This window comes from Gobius niger (genome assembly GCF_951799975.1).
Source record: "Gobius niger genome assembly, chromosome: 23".
NCBI classification, from domain to species: Eukaryota; Metazoa; Chordata; class Actinopteri; order Gobiiformes; family Gobiidae; genus Gobius; species Gobius niger.
This window is the reverse complement of record NC_136874.1, coordinates 1,207,024-1,227,023: the sequence shown is the minus strand read 5'-3', so window position 1 is coordinate 1,227,023 and position 20,000 is coordinate 1,207,024. Positions and strand designations below refer to the sequence as shown.

The 20,000-nt window shown below is 49.1% G+C and overlaps 3 protein-coding genes across 3 annotated transcripts in view; 1 reads left to right on the top strand and 2 right to left on the bottom strand.

The window, feature by feature from the left end:
• Positions 1 to 2,910: 2,910 nt before the first annotated feature.
• LOC306981946 (fas apoptotic inhibitory molecule 1-like) lies at positions 2,911 to 5,604 on the bottom strand (the record flags this gene model as incomplete). The annotated part of the gene is made up of 6 exons (XM_079581686.1): positions 5,378 to 5,604; positions 4,819 to 5,047; positions 4,698 to 4,747; positions 4,493 to 4,628; positions 3,668 to 3,802; positions 2,911 to 3,047 (listed from the first exon to the last, which is right to left on the bottom strand). The coding sequence occupies exons 1-6, from the start codon at positions 5,489 to 5,491 to the stop codon at positions 2,911 to 2,913; spliced, it is 801 nt and encodes a 266-aa protein (XP_079437812.1). The 5' UTR covers positions 5,492 to 5,604.
• A 1,131-nt stretch (positions 5,605 to 6,735) lies between these two features.
• LOC306981881 (ras-related protein Ral-B-like) lies at positions 6,736 to 13,921 on the bottom strand. Its single transcript, XM_079581611.1, has 5 exons — positions 13,798 to 13,921; positions 11,006 to 11,122; positions 9,511 to 9,719; positions 9,257 to 9,431; positions 6,736 to 7,158 (listed from the first exon to the last, which is right to left on the bottom strand). Exons 2-5 carry the CDS (start codon positions 11,117 to 11,119, stop codon positions 7,051 to 7,053), a joined length of 606 nt encoding a protein of 201 aa, XP_079437737.1. The 5' UTR covers positions 11,120 to 11,122; positions 13,798 to 13,921; the 3' UTR covers positions 6,736 to 7,050.
• Positions 13,922 to 17,545: 3,624 nt separating this feature from the next.
• Positions 17,546 to 20,000, top strand: part of LOC306981879 (inhibin beta B chain-like) — a gene marked incomplete at its 3' end in the record, with an annotated part of 4,900 nt that continues 2,445 nt past the window's right edge. Inside the window, exons 1-2 of the mRNA XM_079581609.1 lie at positions 17,546 to 17,866; positions 19,695 to 20,000. The exon at positions 19,695 to 20,000 is cut by the window's right edge and continues 67 nt beyond it. Coding sequence (XP_079437735.1) covers positions 17,560 to 17,866; positions 19,695 to 20,000 — 613 coding nt within the window. The 5' untranslated portion in view covers positions 17,546 to 17,559. The remainder of the gene's footprint in view (positions 17,867 to 19,694) is intronic.

Below are 20,000 nucleotides of genomic sequence, written 5' to 3'. Positions count from 1 at the left end.
TTCTGGCTTTCGATACTTGAAGTTTTCTTTATCGTTTAACGTTAAACCAGCGCGACAAGACACACACGTCCCACGAGTGCTTTGTAAAGATGGAAAAGCTCAGTTTGGGAAAATCCATCACAGAGAAGGTGAAAAGTACAACAGGGGGATGTGAGTGACGTCACAGCGACTGCCCGGCAACGGAAACTGAAGTCTGATGTTTGATTTGACTGAACACGAGGCTTTTCTCCAGAAAGGCTCAAATACAAAAGGATGCAGCAGGAAAGCAAGAGCCACAGCCGCCGAGGGGCAGACTGACGATCTGTGCCTTCTGTCCCTCCCTCTGACCGCTCACCACCACCTCCACCGCCATCGCCGCCACCGCCACCACCACCACCGCTCACCACCGCCGCCGCCGCCGCCGCCGCCGCCACCACCACCATCTAACTACCTTCTGTAGCTCTGCACTGAAATACTAAACCAGGACTAAACCAGGGCTAAACCAGGGCTAAACCAGGACTAAACCAGGGCTAAACCAGGGCTAAACCAGGACTAAACCAGGACTAAACCAGGGCTAAACCAGGGCTAAACCAGGACTAAACCAGGGCTAAACCAGGGCTAAACCAGGACTAAACCAGGACTAAACCAGGGCTAAACCAGGGCTAAACCAGGACTAAACCAGGGCTAAACCAGGACTAAACCAGGGCTAAACCAGGGCTAAACCAGGGCTAAACCAGGACTAAACCAGGACTAAACCAGGGCTAAACCAGGGCTAAACCAGGACTAAACCAGGGCTAAACCAGGACTAAACCAGGGCTAAACCAGGACTAAACCAGGGCTAAACCAGGGCTAAACCAGGACTAAACCAGGGCTAAACCAGGACTAAACCAGGGCTAAACCAGGACTAAACCAGGACTAAACCAGGACTAAACCAGGACTAAACCAGGACTAAACCAGGGCTAAACCAGGGCTAAACCAGAGCTAAACCAGGGCTAAACCAGGACTAAACCAGGGCTAAACCAGGGCTAAACCAGGGCTAAACCAGGGCTAAACCAGGGCTAAACCAGGACTAAACCAGGACTAAACCAGGACTAAACCAGGACTAAACCAGGACTAAACCAGGACTAAACCAGGACTAAACCAGGGCTAAACCAGGGCTAAACCAGGACTAAACCAGGACTAAACCAGGACTAAACCAGGACTAAACCAGGGCTAAACCAGGACTAAACCAGGGCTAAACCAGGACTAAACCAGGGCTAAACCAGGACTAAACCAGGGCTAAACCAGGGCTAAACCAGGACTAAACCAGGACTAAACCAGGGCTAAACCAGGGCTAAACCAGGACTAAACCAGGGCTAAACCAGGGCTAAACCAGGACTAAACCAGGACTAAACCAGGGCTAAACCAGGGCTAAACCAGGACTAAACCAGGGCTAAACCAGGACTAAACCAGGGCTAAACCAGGGCTAAACCAGGGCTAAACCAGGACTAAACCAGGACTAAACCAGGGCTAAACCAGGGCTAAACCAGGACTAAACCAGGGCTAAACCAGGACTAAACCAGGGCTAAACCAGGACTAAACCAGGGCTAAACCAGGGCTAAACCAGGACTAAACCAGGGCTAAACCAGGACTAAACCAGGGCTAAACCAGGACTAAACCAGGACTAAACCAGGACTAAACCAGGACTAAACCAGGACTAAACCAGGGCTAAACCAGGGCTAAACCAGAGCTAAACCAGGGCTAAACCAGGACTAAACCAGGGCTAAACCAGGGCTAAACCAGGGCTAAACCAGGGCTAAACCAGGGCTAAACCAGGACTAAACCAGGACTAAACCAGGACTAAACCAGGACTAAACCAGGACTAAACCAGGACTAAACCAGGACTAAACCAGGGCTAAACCAGGGCTAAACCAGGACTAAACCAGGACTAAACCAGGACTAAACCAGGACTAAACCAGGGCTAAACCAGGACTAAACCAGGGCTAAACCAGGACTAAACCAGGGCTAAACCAGGACTAAACCAGGGCTAAACCAGGACTAAACCAGGACTAAACCAGGACTAAACCAGGACTAAACCAGGGCTAAACCAGAGCTAAACCAGGGCTAAACCAGGACTAAACCCTGAGGGAAACACGTGAAAACTATGTCAGGACTGACTCTCGGACTGGCAGGGTTCAGCGCTGGTGCTTCACATCCAGAAGGTCCCGGGTTTGATTCCCGAGAGCCTTTCCTGTGAGGAGTTTCCACGTTCTCCTCGTGTCTGCGCAGGTTTTCCTTCCACTCAAACAACAATGGCGACGACACAATGAGAGCCGTGACGTCCGAGGTTCTCAGACTGAGCTTCTGCAACAAGATCTGACTTAAATAAACTGCTCTTCACATCTGGAAACATCAGCTGTTTGTCCGACAGTCACAAAACATGAATGATGACGGTGTGGGGCTTTGAGAGACTTGGCAACACAGGCTTGAAAAGTGCAAAGCTCCTTGTGAACCTAAGTGTTGATGATTAATGGGCTGAGACATTACAGATGCGTCTGATATTACATGATTATAACTGAAGAGACTGAGCCACAACATCTGGATGAAAAGGACAAAGGCTCAGCTTCTAATCACCCGCACAGTCCATGATGTAAAACGTAAACACAGCCGCAGCTGAAGCCCCAAACCCCCCAGGGAGACCCCCCCACAGCACTGGACTCACCTTCGATGGCGATGACGTGCTCCCGGATCTGGTTCTGCAGGACGGGCTCCTCCACCCGCTCCAGCAGCTCGTAGATGGAGTAGATGTTCGGGTGCACGGACTCGAAGCGCTGGATCTCCGCCCGGATGGCCGCGGAGGTGGCCAGGTGCTGCTGGTAATTCATGGCCGAAGACTGAGCCCCCTCGCCCGGGTAACTGCAAACCTGTGACCTCCACGGGGTTGAAGCGCCTTCAGATCCCCGTCACATGAGCCGAGGCGCCGGGCACAGTCTGTTCAAAGCACTCAGAGTGAAACAAACGAGGATCCTCCGCTACATCCTCCACAGGAGCGCGAGGGCTCCAGACACACGCCCGGAGAGGCAGCCTCTCTTCGGACAGGGCGGTTACAGATGTCGGGGTAACTTTACACCGCTACCCCATGTCCGCACACTCCCCTCCGAATCAAAACGGGCTCCTTCACGGTAGAAAGCACACTTTAGATCCATAGAACGTACTTTTCCTCACAAAAACTGAAGGTAACTAGCCTGAGTAGCTAGGCTAGCAGCTAATGCTAACGGACCGCAGGTGGAAAAATGTAAACTTTAGGATTATTTTAGTGTTTCAGTCGGTTAAAATACACGCTCCGGCACTCACGGTACAGTCTGGAAGAGTCTTTATTGAATAAAAGTCAATGTGACTTTTTAGTGTTTAATTCCGCTGTAGTTTTAGTAGCAGGGAAAGGACCGACTCTTATTACCGCAGCTGTCCGAGGAAAGCGGCTCCTTCTCGGCGTGCCTCAGAGCGGAGAGCCGCTGAGCTGACGGTTAGCGGCTAACGGCTAACAGAATGGCCTTGTTGCTTAGTAACTGCACTAGCCGGCTAATGCTAACGCTAAAGAGCCAGTCCCGGAGATGGAAACGGTGGAAAAAGCGGTTCTTTTCGTCCCAGAAATATCAGCAAAGTGTGAATAAAGACGGCGAAAGCGCGTGAGCCCGAGCGGGGAGAGAACCGGAGGCTGGAGGCGGTGGGACGGGGCTGAGGGAGCGGGTCTGGGGGAAAGGGGAGTTCGGTTTGGCTGAAGCCGGGATTAGGAGCTCTGCGCGCGGGTACAGCTGAGGCCAGGTCCGCTGTGGGGGGGTCAGTCCTGGAGGGGACAGTCCACAGGTGAATCACAGGTAAACACAGGTACGTCCATCCTCGCGCTCACAGCCGCAGGACCCTTCAGTGTGTGGCTCCCAGGGGCCAACACTCACTCACACGGACTCAGACCGGACACTTCCGCCGCAGCCTTCACAATAAAACAGGTTTCCTCAACATCTTCATTCAAAGTCATAGTTTTTGTACGAAGCCCAGAAAGGGACATGGATTTAAATTAAAAACAAAGGGTGGGGGTGACGATGTCGGGATCCTGATTTACTAAGTCGAGGCCACGAGATTTAACTTAAGGCCCAAGTTAAAAATCATATCAGTAAATATGTTTGGATTAAATATTATATAAACGTGAAGTGAAGTTGACGTGGTTATTCAGTCCTGTTTAAGGTCATTTCTATCCCTCCTGTAGTTCACACATTTAAAAAGATAAAGGCTTGTGGTTCTGTGGAGCGTTTTATTGTGAAAGAACGAGCCGGATCAAGAAACACCACATGGAAACATAAAAACCCTTTGAAACTGGACTCTCCAGGGTTGACCTGATTACACATCTTTTCTTCGCTGCACTTGTTTCAAACCAATGAACAATGAAAGAAGACGTTTTATGAGAACAATGAACAGGTTCAGCTCCAGCGCCTGAAGAACGTCAGGTGAATAAGTTCCACTAAAGCCTGAGGAAACTAACTGTTGTGCAGCGCGAGCCCGTCCAGCAGCAGACAGTGCTGGACGCCTCTCTTCTTCTGCTCAGAGAAAGCCTTGATGCAAACTTCATGTTCCCCGATGAAGAACACCGTCTCTGTGCCGTCCTCCACGAACTGGCCCTGAGGAGACACATCACGCTAAGAACACGCTAAGAACACGCCTGAACAGAACCATCCCGTGTTCCTCACCGTGGTGTCCATCTTCTGCCCGTCGCACCAAACGTCCATGGAGTCCTTCTCTGCAAACATTCAGACCTGTGAGTTTAACACGACCCGTGATGCTCCGCAGTGCGGCTCTAACGGGACCCACCCAGGACGACCCGGTGGTCCCGCTGGTCCAGGCGCAGCTGCCAGGTCCGGGTGGTCCGGGCCCGGTTCTGGGTGAACTTCTGCAGAGTCAGGCCGTTCACGTGCAGCGCGTACTCGTACGAGAACCCGCCCACGGCCTCGATGGAGATCAGCGCCTTCGTCCGAGCCTCGCCAAAATAAAAGCTCTCTCTGCCCACCAGCTTAAACATCCAGTCCCGGCGCAGGATCTCCTGTAACCACGGCGATAAGGGTTAAAGGGGAGTCGAATTAAAGAAGTAAAACCCCTTCTTAACCATTCTCTCCAGGGCGGCTTTACCCAAATGTACAAGGAAGAAAAGACAAACCCTCAGAAGTGACGACAACAACAGCTTTCACATGAGGCGTCACTCTGCACCGATGGGCTTTTAGATTTGGGTAAAACTGACCTTCAAATGTGAATCTGTAGCTAATGTTTAAAATCTCAATATAAACAACTTAAATGAAGGACCGGTCGTTCCCCTGTGGGTGTCACGGTGGCCCCGGGGCAGACTGCCGGAGCCCTGGCTGCCCTGAGGACGTACCTGCCCGTTGACGTGGATCACTCGCTTCCCGGTGGTCGTTCCGTGTTCGAACTCGATTTTATAAACTCCGTCCGAGAGCGGCACCTCCCACAGAGCACACACCTGTTTACACATGACGAACACGGGAGGAACACGGGATAAACACGGGACAAACACGGGACGAACACGGGAGGAACACGGGATAAACACGGGACAAACACGGGACGAACACGGGATAAACACGGGACGAACACAGAAAACAATCCAGCCTGGCTCCCGGGTCAGAGCCTCAGTGAGCGGACAGTGAATGGTCAGCAGGACGGGAGTTACTGTAAGAGGATTTACTGCAGTACATGTGTAACTATAAAGTAACTCTACTTCTTAAAGCAGTTTGATCATGCAGTACTTTTTACTGCTACATAATATAGACATGAATAAAAGTATCTCTACAGCAGCAGGTCACATTTAACCTCTTAACTCCCACCTGAACGGATCCCATTTTCTCCAGTTTGGCTTTACCCGAATCAGAAAGCACCAAAACAGCCGCAAAAAATGAGAGGAAAACAAGGATGTAAACGCGACAAAAAGTGACCAAAATTCAACAAAATTTGGACAAAAATGTGACAAAAATTCAACAAAAATGTGACAAAAATTCAACAAAAATGTGACAAAAATTCAACAAAAATTCAGCAAAAATGTGACAAAAATTCAACAAAAATGTGACAAAAATTCAACTAAAATTTGACAAAAACTCTAAGCTCTAAACTAAAAAAAAAAAACATAAAAAAGGTGACACAACACAGCAACAACGTGAGGAAAAAGATCAGTTTGGGTCTTAGCTTTCAAATGAGGTGTTACCCTGAGTGGGCTTCCCGCCTTTTGCCCTTTTAAGGAACTGTAGGAGGAGCCAGAGCGGCCATGATGGTTCACACGGGACTCATGACCTGCTCATTTAATATATTTGATCTATGAGTAAAATGTGCTGCTTTTCAAAGACATTTCAGGCTCTACGTTTGTAAAAGAATCTGGGCTTTGTCTCGTTTACATTATTCTGCAGAAAAACAGTTCATTTCCTTTAAACAGATTCTGATTTCCAGGTTTTGTTTCTCTCCATTTCGACATAAATCAGACGTTTTAGTTTGTTCTCCAGGTCTTTTGTTCATTTCCTTTGCTGTTTTAATCAGAAACATCAGACTTTTCGTGTTACCGTGATTATAATTAAGTGAAACGGCGCCATCTCGTGGACAGACCTGACACAGACGAGTTTCTGAAGGTTTTTATTAAAAGTCTGGAGTGTTCTGTGCGAGGAATGTGCCACAAAAACATGTCCGCAGAGTCCACGGCGTCCCTTTGACCCGGACACACAAATAAAGTGATTCACACAAAGACAAGGCTCAAAACAAAACAAAACGGCCTGAAAGTTTCAACGTTATAAAAGTGAGATTGTCTTAACGTCTCAGCGGGAAAATGTCATTATTATAAAAACATTTGGCACAGATGCTCCATGATCTTTAGGAGAGAAAATCCAAACTGAATTTTGTGGGCGGAGTCCCGTCTTTGGACTAAAGTGATTTCTCTTTTATAACGTCTAATCTTTTTGGTTCTTTCTCCACAGACGGACGAGGCTAAAGTACAAAGATGTGCTGTAGTTTTCCACTGATACTCGTTCCAAGTATGTGAAGTAATTAAAGTATTTAAAGTATACAGCAGCGCTTCTTCTTCTTCTTCCCGCTCGGGCCGTTCTTGTCTTTGCTCTCGGACATCTTCTTTTTACGAACCTCCCTCATCAGGTCGAAGAACACCTGCAGGAGACAGGAAGGAGTCAGACGCCCCGCCAAAGTAAGAGCTCAGAGGGGAAATACACACGCCCGCCAAAGTAAGAGCTCAGAGGGGAAATACACACGCCCCGCCAAAGTAAGAGCTCAGAGGGGAAATACACACGGCCCGCCAAAGTAAGAGCTCAGAGGGGAAATACACACGCCCCGCCAAAGTAAGAGCTCAGAGGGGAAATACACACACCCGCCAAAGTAAGAGCTCAGAGGGGAAATACACACACCCGCCAAAGTAAGAGCTCAGAGGGGAAATACACACACCCGCCAAAGTAAGAGCTCAGAGGGACATATACACGGCCCGCCAAAGTAAGAGCTCAGAGGGACATATACACGGCCCGCCAAAGTAAGAGCTCAGAGGGGAAATACACACACCCTGCCAAAGTAAGAGCTCAGAGGGGAAATACACACGCCCTGCCAAAGTAAGAGCTCAGAGGGACATATACACGGCCCGCCAAAGTAAGAGCTCAGAGGGACATATACACGGCCCGCCAAAGTAAGAGCTCAGAGGGACATATACACGGCCCGCCAAAGTAAGAGCTCAGAGGGGAAATACACACACCCTGCCAAAGTAAGAGCTCAGAGGGGAAATACACACGCCCTGCCAAAGTAAGAGCTCAGAGGGGAAATACACACGCCCCGCCAAAGTAAGAGCTCAGAGGGGATATACACACACCCTGCCAAAGTAAGAGCTCAGAGGGGATATACACACGCCCCGCCAAAGTAAGAGCTCAGAGGGGAAATACACACACCCTGCCAAAGTAAGAGCTCAGAGGGGATATACACACGCCCCGCCAAAGTAAGAGCTCAGAGGGGATATACACACATGGGTCAAACGGGCTGTACTTTATGCACCAGGTCACACTTCCTGTCCCGGATCTTTCACATTTAAAATGACGTCTCAGCCGCCGGCAGCCGGAGCTAACCTGAACCTGAGCTAACCAGAGCTAACCTGGGCTAACCTGAGCTAACCTGGGCTAACCTGAGCTAACCTGGGCTAACCTGAGCTAACCTGTGCTAACCAGAACCTGAGCTAACCGGAGCTAACCAGAGCTAACCTGGGCTAACCTGAGCTAACCGGAGCTAACCAGAGCTAACCTGGGCTAACCTGAGCTAACCAGAGTTAACCTGGGCTAACCTGAGCTAACCTGAGCTAACCTGGGCTAACCTGAGCTAACCTGTGCTAACCAGAACCTGAGCTAACAACCTGAGCTAGCAACCTGAGCTAACCTGAGCTAACAACCTGAGTTAACCTGAGCTAGCAACCTGAGCTAACCTGAGCTAGCAACCTGAGCTAACCTGAGCTCACCGTAGCTAACCTGAACCTGAGCTAACCGGAGCTAACCTGAACCTGAGCTAACCTGAACCTGAGCTAACCTGAACCTGAGCTAACCTGAACCTGAGCTAACCTGAACCTGAGCTAACCTGAACCGGAGCTAACCTGAACCGGAGCTAACCTGAGCTAACCTGAACCGGAGCTAACCTGAACCGGAGCTAACCTGAACCGGAGCTAACCTGAACCGGAGCTAACCTGAGCTAACCTGAACCTGAGCTAACCTGAACCGGAGCTAACCAGAGCTAACCTGAGCTAACCTGAACCGGAGCTAACCTGAGCTAACCTGAACCGGAGCTAACCTGAACCGGAGCTAACCTGAACCGGAGCTAACCTGAGCTAACCTGAACCGGAGCTAACCTGAACCGGAGCTAACCTGAACCGGAGCTAACCTGAACCGGAGCTAACCTGAACCGGAGCTAACCTGAACCGGAGCTAACCTGAGCTAACCTGAGCTAACCGGAGCCAACAACCAGAGCTAACCTGAGCTAACCTGAGCTAACCAGAGCTAACCTGAGCTAACCTGAACCTGAGCTAACCTGAGCTAACCTGAGCTAACCAGAGCTAACCTGAACCTGGGCTAACCTGAACCGGAGCTAACCTGAGCTAACCTGAACCTGAGCTAACCGGAGCTAACCGGAGCTAACCTGAGCTAACCTGAACCTGAGCTAACCGGAGCTAACCTGAGCTAACCTGAGCTAACCTGAGCTAACCTGAGCTAACCGGAGCTAACCTCACCTTGTCCACGTTGGCCCTGGTCTTGGCCGAGGTCTCCACGTACGGGACGCCCCACTCCAGCGCTTTCGCCGTGGCCTCCTCGTTCTGCACCTGCCGCCGCTCCTCCAGGTCGCACTTGTTCCCCACGACCAGCAGAGGGATCAGCTCCTCCTCCTTCACGCGCAGGATCTGCTCCCTGGAGAAGAGACGGGACACTCTTCAGCCGCCGCCCACAGAGGAAATGACCATATATGGATCAGTGTGACGGTCCGTACCTGAAGTCGGCGGTGGCGCTGAAGGACTCCTGCTCGGTGATGGAGAACACCAGGAGGAACCCCTCTCCGCTCCTGAAGTAGTTGTCCCGGATGGCGGCGTAGTCCTCCTGTCCCGCCGTGTCCAGGATGTCGATCTGAACGTCCTCTCCGTCCAGCACCACCTTCTTCCTGTAGCTGTCGGCTTTGGTCGGCTCGTAATCCTCCACGAACTGGACAGATGAATATGAAAGAGTCAGGAGCTCCCTCAGCCTTAGGAGACGGACGTTCTCAGCAGAGGTGGGAGACTCGAGTCACATGACTTGACTTGAGTCAGACTTGAGTCGCAATTTTCGGGACTTGAGACTTACTTGACCAAAGCTGCAAAAAGACTTGACTTGACTTGGGACTTGCTGTTTGTGACTCGAGACTTAACTTGGACTTGAGGCCAGTGACTCTCAATGACTCGCTGTGACTTTATAGTTATTATTTATTTGAGTGAAACTGTCGAAAGATCAGGATTTATTGCGTAAAAGCGGGCACCTTTGTTTACATTATGGTAATTAGCCACATGCGTGTTCGATTTCCAGACGGAGCATCTGATCAATACAGCGCAAAAAGGCAGGAGGAAATACGAGGTCGAAATACGTGCATTAAAAGTTTTGTAAAGACAGTGAAGAGGAGGAGATTTACGGACAGGAAAACGTTTGAAACGATGGACTGAACCTACAGCGCAGACGGAGCCTCCAGAACCACCATGTCAGAGCTGATTCATCAACAGGAATCTTGGGGCTTTTCGATGTTTTAATTTGTTCACACAAAGTTACAGCATTTAGTGACTATTTTACGCATTCGCACACAGCCCAGTGACAGCGAGACTGAAGGCTATGCGGAATCTACTTTGAGCAGGGGCGAATCCGAGTATACAGGGGCTGGGGCAGCACAGGGGAACCACTGACAGAAAAACTGACAGAAACTAACAAAAATAAAAATATTATTTTATATTTATCTTTCAGACTGCAGGAAAAACAGCTCATATTTAAAATACTATATTTCATATTTTTTAAGTCGCCCCCCCCGGGCCCCCTTCCTTAAAATGCTGTCCCAGCAATTTTGTACATAGACTGTTTATTTATAATACATATATTTTGAATGTTGTGGCGTTTAAATATTAATTAGACTTTAAATCCAAATCCATGAGTTTTTAAAAGTTTGATTTTAGCCTAAATTTTCAAAATTACGGTATCTTGAGAAAGCACTTGTTATTTTCAAGATTAAACACATGAAAAGTCGACACGCTGGCGTTTGCGACTTGAGGTGACTTGCCGGCTAAAGCAAGACTTGACTTGACTTGACTTGACCCCATGACCGATTGACTTGGACTTACTTGGGACTTGGACCTTCACGACTTGGACTTGACTCGAGACTTGCATTTAGTGACTTACTCCCACCTCTGGTTCTCAGTGTAGTATTTAATGTTCTGTGAGTTCCCGGGTTCTCCTGAAGGATCCAGACTCACCTCGTCGTACATGAACTGCAGCGTCAGAGCGGACTTGCCCACGCCGCCGCTGCCCACCATGATGACCTTATGCAGCGCCAGAGACGCCTGGCCCTTCCCTTTCCCAGACGCCATGTTCTGAGGGAGAGAGGGGGGAGGGAGAGGCAGAGGGAGAAGGAGGAGAGAGAGGAGGAGAGAGAGGGAGAAGGAGGAGAGAGAGAGAGGAGGAGAGAGAGGGAGAAGGAGGAGAGAGAGGAGAGGGAGAGGAGAGAGAGGAGGAGGAGAGAGAGAGAGGAGGAGAGAGAGGGAGAAGGAGGAGAGAGAGGAGAGAGAGGAGGAGGAGAGAGAGAGGAGAGGGGAGGCAGAGGGAGGAGGAGAGAGGAGAGGGAGGAGGGAGAGGAGAGAGAGGAGGGAGAGGAGAGGGGAGAGAGAGAGGGAGGAGAGGGGAGAGAGAGAGGGAGGAGAGGGGAGAGAGGAGAGAGAGGAGGGAGAGGAGGAGGGAGAGAGGAGAGGGAGGAGAGGGGAGAGAGAGAGGGAGGAGAGGGGAGAGAGAGAGGAGAGAGAGGGGAGGAGAGGGGGGAGAGAGAGAGGAGGAGAGGGAGGAGGCAGAGGGAGGAGGAGGAGAGAGGAGAGGAGAGAGAGAGAGAGAGGAGGAGAGAGAGAGGAGGAGAGAGAGGAGAGAGAGGGAGGAGAGGGGAGAGAGAGAGAGAGGAGAGGAGAGAGAGAGAGAGAGGAGGAGAGGGAGGAGGCAGAGGGAGGAGGAGGAGAGAGAGAGGAGAGGGAGGAGGAGAGGGAGGAGAGGAGAGAGGAGAGAGAGGGAGGAGAGGGGAGAGAGAGAGAGAGGAGAGAGAGGAGGAGAGGGAGGAGGCAGAGGGAGGAGGAGGAGAGAGAGAGGAGAGGGAGGAGGCAGAGGGAGGAGGAGGAGAGAGGAGAGGAGAGAGAGAGAGAGAGGAGGAGAGAGAGAGGAGGAGAGAGAGGAGGAGAGGGAGGAGAGGGGAGAGAGAGAGAGAGGAGAGGAGAGAGAGAGAGAGAGGAGGAGAGGGAGGAGGCAGAGGGAGGAGGAGGAGAGAGAGAGGAGAGGGAGGAGGAGAGGGAGGAGAGGAGAGAGGAGAGAGAGGGAGGAGAGGGGAGAGAGAGAGAGAGGAGAGAGAGGAGGAGAGGGAGGAGGCAGAGGGAGGAGGAGGAGAGAGAGAGGAGAGGGAGGAGGCAGAGGGAGGAGGAGGAGAGAGGAGAGGAGAGAGAGAGAGAGAGGAGGAGAGAGAGAGGAGGAGAGAGAGGAGGAGAGGGAGGAGAGGGAGGAGAGGAGAGAGGAGAGGAGAGAGAGAGAGAGAGGAGAAGAGGGAGGAGGAGAGGGAGGAGGAGAGGGAGGAGGAGAGAGAGGAGGAGGAGAGGGAGGAGGAGAGGGAGGAGGAGAGGGAGGAGGAGAGGGAGGAGGAGAGGGAGGAGGAGAGGGAGGAGGAGAGGGAGGAGGAGAGAGAGAGGGGAGGAGAGGGAGGAGGAGAGAGAGAGAGGAGAGAGAGAGGAGAGAGAGAGGAGGAGGAGGCAGAGGAGGGAGGAGGAGAGGGAGGAGAGAGAGGAGGGAGGAGAAGAGGAGAGAGGAGAGAGAGAGGGAGGAGGCAGAGGGAGGAGGGAGGAGGCAGAGGGAGGAGAGGGAGGGGAAGTTAGCACCCGGCTGATCAGAATCATGTGTTGATGGTTGTTTCAGTGGAAGAACAGGTTTTCTCTGAGGTCACTTTATCTGCTGTACGTCCACATTTCAGGAGGAACCACTTCCATAAACAAATGTTACTCTTTACATTCATTTTATTGAGACGGAGAAATAAAGCCGTGTAACTAATGCAATGTTTTTGGTCAATTTGTGACTTGAATGTTGAGAAAGGGCGAGGACTGTCCCAATGTAGACCCAGTTTATTCCTGGTTTAGACCTGGTTTAGACCGAGATCACACCAGGACTGACCCTGGATTAACCTCTTGCTTTAACCAAGGTCATTTTCTCCTGTTTGTTTGTTTTATCACACATTTTCTCACATTTTGCTATGTTTTCAACTTAATTTTGTTGCAATTTTGACACATTTTTAAAAAGTTTTTAGATTTGGGTAAAGCCAAAATGTGCTCGGTGCAGGTGGGGGTGAAGAGGTTAAGAGGCGGGTCTAAACTAGGAATATATTGGGACAAAACTGGCCATATTTTCCCCCAACTTTTCCCTCCATTATTGCCCCTTTTCTCCCTGAATATTATTATTTTAAATATTCTTCCCCAACTTTGTCGCCATTTTTCACAATTCTTTATATTTCCCACAAGCTGAGACTAAACCCGGTCTAGAGAAAGATCTAATCAGGGAATAAGAGTTTCTTGGTAAAAGTAGTTTTGACTCTTTTCTCAAGTCAGACCACAGCGAGACTAAACTGGGCTAAAACGACCCGATAAACCGGACTTTTTACGGTCAGTGCTTTAAACAACAGAACATGAGCCTTTCTGTGTTTTCATCTGGAGTAAAAGAAGTGAAATAATCGCGTGTTTGACTGAAAAGAGGAACAGTTTGAGCTTGTTTTGCTTCCTCTAAACTTTCTAACTGTTGACTTTGAGCTGCGGCAAATTCACTTCCGTGTTCCCGCCCCCTGCACCGTTTCCGCGCTTCTGATTGGCTCCAAAGCAGAGACCGCGACCTCTGATTGGCTCCCAGGCCCGTCACTCAGCCGCCTGATAAGTGGCTCGCGGATAACCGTCAGAAAAACGGCCACAAAACCGCGAAAACGTGGGTTTAAGCGGAGGAAACGCGGAGATGACGCAGAGGTAGGTTTTTAAAGCGTTACCTGAGAGTTTCTTCAGCTGCTGCGCGCGGGAAAAGGCGCCATGAACGCCCAAACAACTCGAACTTTTCCAAAACTTTGTCCCCGAAGTGTTTCAGCGCCGCCGCCCCAGCTCTGACAGAGATCGGGAAAGCAGAAGAGAGCGCTCACTCCGCGGCCACAAAACCCCCAAACCCCCCCGCCGGAACCGAGCACGCGTTCTCCCGTTCAGCTTTACCCAAATTTAAAGTGTCCTCGACTGGAGAACAGCAGGTTATCTGAAAGAAAACTGTTTGTAACTTTTAGATGCATCGTCGCCTCATTTTTCATTCGCAGTTTTTGTCGCTCCAGAGTGAGACGTCACGGCGCGTGTTTGACCATAACAGGAGGTGACGTCACGAAATTCCCAGTATTTTATCAATTCATTTTAATAACACAAAAATAAATAAAATAAAATAAACTGGAAAATAAATAAATAAAACAGATAAATAATAATAATAAAACATATAAATAAATAAAAATGAAAAATAATAATAATAATTAATTAAATAGAACTAATTAAAAAAATGTATTAACAAAAAATATCCATCCTTCCATTTTCTTCCGCTTTATCCGGGGCCGGATCGCGGACAAAATATAAAAAAATAGATAACTTTATTTAAAAGAATAATAAAAATAAAAAATAGAAAATGTCTAACTTTTTAGCCTATATCTACTTGATTGAACTAGTTTCTGTGGCTGGTTACTGATGTTTTCTTTCATGTAATATTTCCCCTATATAGAATCTAAACTCTTCTTGCTTGGGTTCAAAGCTCAATAAATCTGGCATGAATTAGATATTGTAAAATCCCTGTGAAAGAAAAACTTCCAAAGAACCGCAGAACATAAAATGTGACGTCTGGAGTTTAAAGAATTCAATGAAGGAAAGTGGAACGAGTGAAGGTTTTGTTTCGTGGAGACACATGTACCGACACGAGGGGCAGAGTTTGGTCCAAAGTTTCTCTCTTTTCTTCCAAAACAAATACATCTGAGCCAAGCGGTGAGGTAACTCCTGCAGCTCTATAAAAGGCCTGAATAAAAGTGAAGTGGAGTTAAACCCGGAGGAAAGATGCTCCGCTCTCTCCGCTCTCTCCTGCTGACCCTGAGCCTGACCGGCCTCCTGACCGGCCTCCTGCTCTGCTCCGCTCGGCCCTCACAGCTTTGGCCGGTGAGTTTTACAACAGACGCATCAAAACCAGGTCTGCTTTTGGACCCACGGGGACACCGGGGCTGGTTGTCACACTTTCTGAGAGTCTACGGCATTTTGGGAGGTCCTCACTTATCTGAAGGACTGTTTCAGGGTCAAAGTGTGGATTTAGGGCTAGAATTACAATAGGGTTTAGATCAGGGTCTGGGTAATACATTATGTCTATGAGTGTCCTCACTAAGATAGCAGTACCAGATTGTGTGTGTGTGTGTGCGTGTGTTTGTGTGTGTGTGTGTTTGTGTGTGTGTGTGTGTGTGTGTGTTTGTATGTGTGTGTGTGTGTGTGTTTGTGTGTGGGGGGGTTGGTCGTCACAGGGAGTGGGTTGTTTGTCTCTATTGTGGTATTTTTGGTGTTAACGTCAATTTAGAAGGAAAAAAAGTGTAATATTTGTTTCTCGACAAAGACAAAACATGTATAACAGTCACCGATCACCTGACGAGTCTTTCACACTTAAAGAAAACACTCAACAAAAATACAGGAAATCACCCAATGTGGTAAAATGTGCTTAAAGAGTAACTAAACGGGCGTGGCAGAGCCTTTCCCCGCCCACAAACTAAAGTCAAAAAGTGCTGAGAAAGGGGTCGTCTCGGAGGCTTTGGGGGAGACGAGGTTTTAGACACAAAAGTGAGATTTTGAACAAGTTTGCACCAAATATCAACATATTGACTGGGACATGAACTCTATTCAACAACCATTTAGGCCGTTTATCAGCAAAAAAAAGTGGATTTGGTTTAGTTACTCTTTAACAAACATTTAGACACACAAGCAAAAAGATTTCTCCTCCATTAGACTATTTCCCGATGTGACGACCAACCCCTGAGCCACTGTGACGACCAGCCCCCGCTCTCACAGTGCCACATCTGCACAGCGCCACCTGCTGTTCATATCACACACACTAATGCTTTGTTTCTTGTTAGATTCCTCTGGAGCCATGGTTCGACTGCGCCACCTGGTGTCCACCTGAGGTCTGTCACATGGACCCGAACTACTGCGGCACCTGCCCCTGCCCGCTCTACTGACCCTGCACAGGCGCTGAACTCTCTCCCTTCCACAACAGAGCGACTGGAATGAGAGACGCACTTATTTGTACATTTATAATAAAAATGAAACTTGTGAATGTGGCTCATTTTTATTATGATTTTAGACTCATTCTCCTGATTACTCCAGCAGATGGCGCTGGTTTGCTTTAATAAAGTGTGACTCCAGCAACAAGACTAGAATGTATCGTTTTTGGTCAAAGTCATATTTCTGTGACTGAAATGAGACTAAAACCAAAGTGCGAACATTTAAAACTGTGAGTGCACGCGGCGGTGCGGCAGGACGGGCGCGTGGACGTCAGCCCAGCTCTGTTCTGATCGCCGCTCCAACTTCCAGCATTAAACACGCTGCACTGGCGCCCTCTAGCGGACAGAAGGCGCGCCTCCCGTTTCCTCGCGCTATTATCCCATGAGTGTGACGCTGGGCACGGGGGGGCGGGAGCGCGCGCGGTCACGGTTTAAAACCAGATGCTCCTCCGCCGCGCGACTCTCAGTCCGCTCCAAAACCCGGACTAACCCGGACTAACCCGGAATAACCCGGACAACTCAACTTTTCTGTTTCTCCCGGAGCTAAACACGACAGACGGTTCATGTGACTGTCGGACGGAGACGCTTCACGTCTTTGTACGGGACTCATTTGGGAACAAACCTGTGCTTTTTCCAGGTTTAAACATTTGAGTTTGAACTCGAAGCGGCGGATTTTTCCCACATGAAGCTTAATGTCCTCCCGTGTCTTTACACATTTGTAGCTTTGTCCATGAACAAAAGGTCATTTCCATAGTGAAATGTGGAATAACGGCAGCGCGCTCCTGGGTACACGAAACTGAACAAACACTCGAAGTTGACTGAAGGCTAAATTAAAGGATGAAACTCCGAAACTGAAGGAGCGGCAGAAGGAGAGGCGAGAGCGCGAGTGGGGCTCAAGTTTACTTCAAGATTTGCCTGAAACATCGATCAGCGGGAGCAGCGGCTTCAGGACGAAACAGAACCAAAGGAAAGCCACTCACTGTAGAGTTAAAACAGAGAACACTACGTGAAGACACCGAGAAACGACAGCGGGACACGTTTGGCGCGCGGATCCAAATGAGCGTCTCTTTTACGCGCGGACACACCGGAGTTTTCTTCCGCTCATGACGCATTAAAACGGTGCCTGTTTGGAGACGTTTTCCCGCAGCAGGAGTCCTCATCTTTAGTCCGTTCTTGGACTTTGATAAGTGTGAAATCTAAACGTAAGAAGCGGTGGATAAATACAGAAGAAGCTCCAGAGCGCACCGGCTTTACGCGCGCAGCCATAGCATTTGGACTGACTTTTCCCTCTGTCCATTACGAGTCAAACGGAGCCTTTTGGAGACACTTTTCTGCTGAAGTCGCTCAAACTTTCTCCAGACTTTGAAATAAAGCAAAAATAAGATTTGAAACTTTTTGGATAATTTCCTGAAAATGCCAGAAAACCTCCGGAGCGCACGGACTTTACGCGCGGCCCTTTGGCACTGACTGCGGAACATGTGCGCGCTGCCACTGCTCGTGCTGGTGGCGTGCGTGTGGTCCGCGCGCGCCGAGGCCTCGTGCGCGTCCTGCGAGCGCGTGCAAGAGGAGGAGGGCGGGGCGCTGCTCGAGGCGGTGAAGCGGCACATCCTCGCGCGTCTGCAGCTGCGCGCGCGCCCCAACATCACGCACAGCCTGCCGCGCGCCGCCGTGCTCCCCGCGCTGCGCAGGCTGCACGCGGCGGTGCGGCAGGACGGGCGCGTGGAGCTGCCTCCCGAACGGCGCGCGGAGGACAGCTCCGAGATCATCAGCTTCGCAGAGAAAGGTCAGAGGGCGTTTGTTTGTTTGTTTGTTTGTTTGTTTGTTTGTTTGTTTGTCCACAGATTTTGCCTCATATTATTATCACTCATATAAATCCACATTATGGGTTTACTTTTCATCAAAGCTCAAAAGAACCTCATGAAGCTCCTGAGGCTCCTGAGGCTCCTGAGGTTCCTGAGGTTCCTGAGGCTCCTGAGGCTCCTGAGGTTCCTGAGGTTCCTGAGGCTCCTGAGGCTCCTGAGGCACTACAAGCACTACAAGTGGTGCAAGAATACAAGTATTTAGGCGTCACCATGGATTCCCAATTATCATTTAAAAAACATGTTAAGAAATTGAGGAACAAAATTAAATTCAATTTAGTGAATTTTAAACATATTAGAAATAACTTAACGACTGATGCTTCAAAATTGTACCTAAACGCCACAATTCTCTCGCATATTAATTACTGTTTGACGAGCTGGTCTCAGGCCAACAAGACCACACTGTTGCCTGTAGAAAGACTTTATAAGCAGACAGTAAAAACATTAGACAAAAAGAACAATTCTTATCATTACTGTAAAGTCTTTACCAAACATCATTTTTTAAAGTGGGAAAATTTGTTAATGTATTCAGATGTAATTATGGTCTATAAAACCCTAAATGGACTAGCCCCGCCCCCATTACAGGAGTTTATACAGCTAAATGTAAACACAAACACACGCTCATCCAGCAGAGGAGACTGTAAAATCCCATTCAGAAAGACTTCTTTCGGACAATCTGCCTCCTCAGTACGAGCAGCTCACTCCTGGAACCTGATCCCAACAGAACTGAGGAACCTGACCTCACTCCACACTTTTAGAAACTCTGTGAAGAAGTGGCTCTTGGACAGTCAGACATGTGAACACAACATGGTCTAGAGTCACCACTGATACATGTCTGGCTGTGTGGAAGATTGTGGTGTTTTGTGTTTTGTCCCTTTCTGATCTTTTATCTGTGAATTTACCTATTTTTTACATATTTAATGTTGTCATTCATCATTCACTGTCTTTTTAAGTCTCTGTGATGGTGTTTTTGCTGTATGTTTGTGCCTGTGTTTGTCCTGTCATGACATCAACCTGCCATGGGACTACGGATGCATGTAGGCTACATGGCTAACTCCGGCACATTTACATGTTGAAGAAACACATGTTGATTAATGTGCACTGTCCCAATTCAAATAAAGATATTAAAAAAAAAAAAAAAAAAAAAAAAGACTCCTGAGGCGGTAGTTTCAGCCCCCGGTCTATATAAACAAGTGTTTATTTGGAGATATTCATGATTCTTTTTGCATAGGCTTAAAAGTAGTAAAAAAAAACATAGAAGAAACATTTGAAACCATTTAGTGCTGGGCGAGTGAAGCCTCGTGAAGCTTCGATGCAAAGATTTGGAGCTTCAGAGCTGCTTCATTGATTTCTCATTTGTCATGATCTAATTCCTTTACTGTCCCCCATTGTAGAAGGCTAACAAAAAGTACATGTACATGATATTTACGTTTAGCTTTTGAGATGCTACAGCACATTTAAATCATTAGCTAAGCTAAGCTAAGCGCTAATCAGTGATAATGTGTTTTATTTGATGAATCAAAATCTTCACTTTCCCACAGAAAAAGCTCATAACACAAACCGACAATGACGTCATGGTCGGCACGGCAACAGTTTGAAATTGTTTGCCTCTATCTATGTCACTTCCTGTCAGTGTCCAATAAGGAAGTGAAACTATAAACATCACTATGTAATGTGTTGTATGTACTTTAAGGCTCAGAGCCAAAATGGCGTCGTGTGTTAGTTTAACACTGTGACCTTTGCCCTTTGCAGACGACATGTCGACGTCTCCGTCCGCGCTCTTCTTCCTCGTGTCCAATGAAGGAAACCGGACGCTGCAGGTGTCGGCGGCGTCGCTGTGGCTGTACTTCAGGCTCCGCCCCCTGGCGTCGGACGCTCGCAGACCACGTCGCGTGCTGCTGAAGCTCTACCACCAGGAGGCGCCGGGGTTCGGAGGCGAGTGGCGCCTGACGGAGCGGAGGCTGGAGCTGAGGCGCAGCGGCTGGAGGCGCGTCGACCTCACGGGGGCGCTGCAGCGACTGTTCCAGAGCGGGAGGCGGCGGCAGAACGTGGACGTGC

What these genes read in the sequence shown, in the direction of transcription:
- LOC306981881 (XM_079581611.1), bottom strand. Translation starts at nt 11,119, where the DNA reads ATGGCGTCTGGGAAAGGGAAGGGCCAGGCGTCTCTGGCGCTGCATAAG. An exon ending in TGCAGTTCATGTACGACGAG is followed by an intron (nt 9,720 to 11,005) that starts GTGAGTCTGGAT and finishes TCATCTGTCCAG; the next exon opens with TTCGTGGAGGATTACGAGCC. An exon ending in CCAGGGCCAACGTGGACAAG is followed by an intron (nt 7,159 to 9,256) that starts GTGAGGTTAGCT and finishes TGTCTCCTGCAG; the next exon opens with GTGTTCTTCGACCTGATGAG.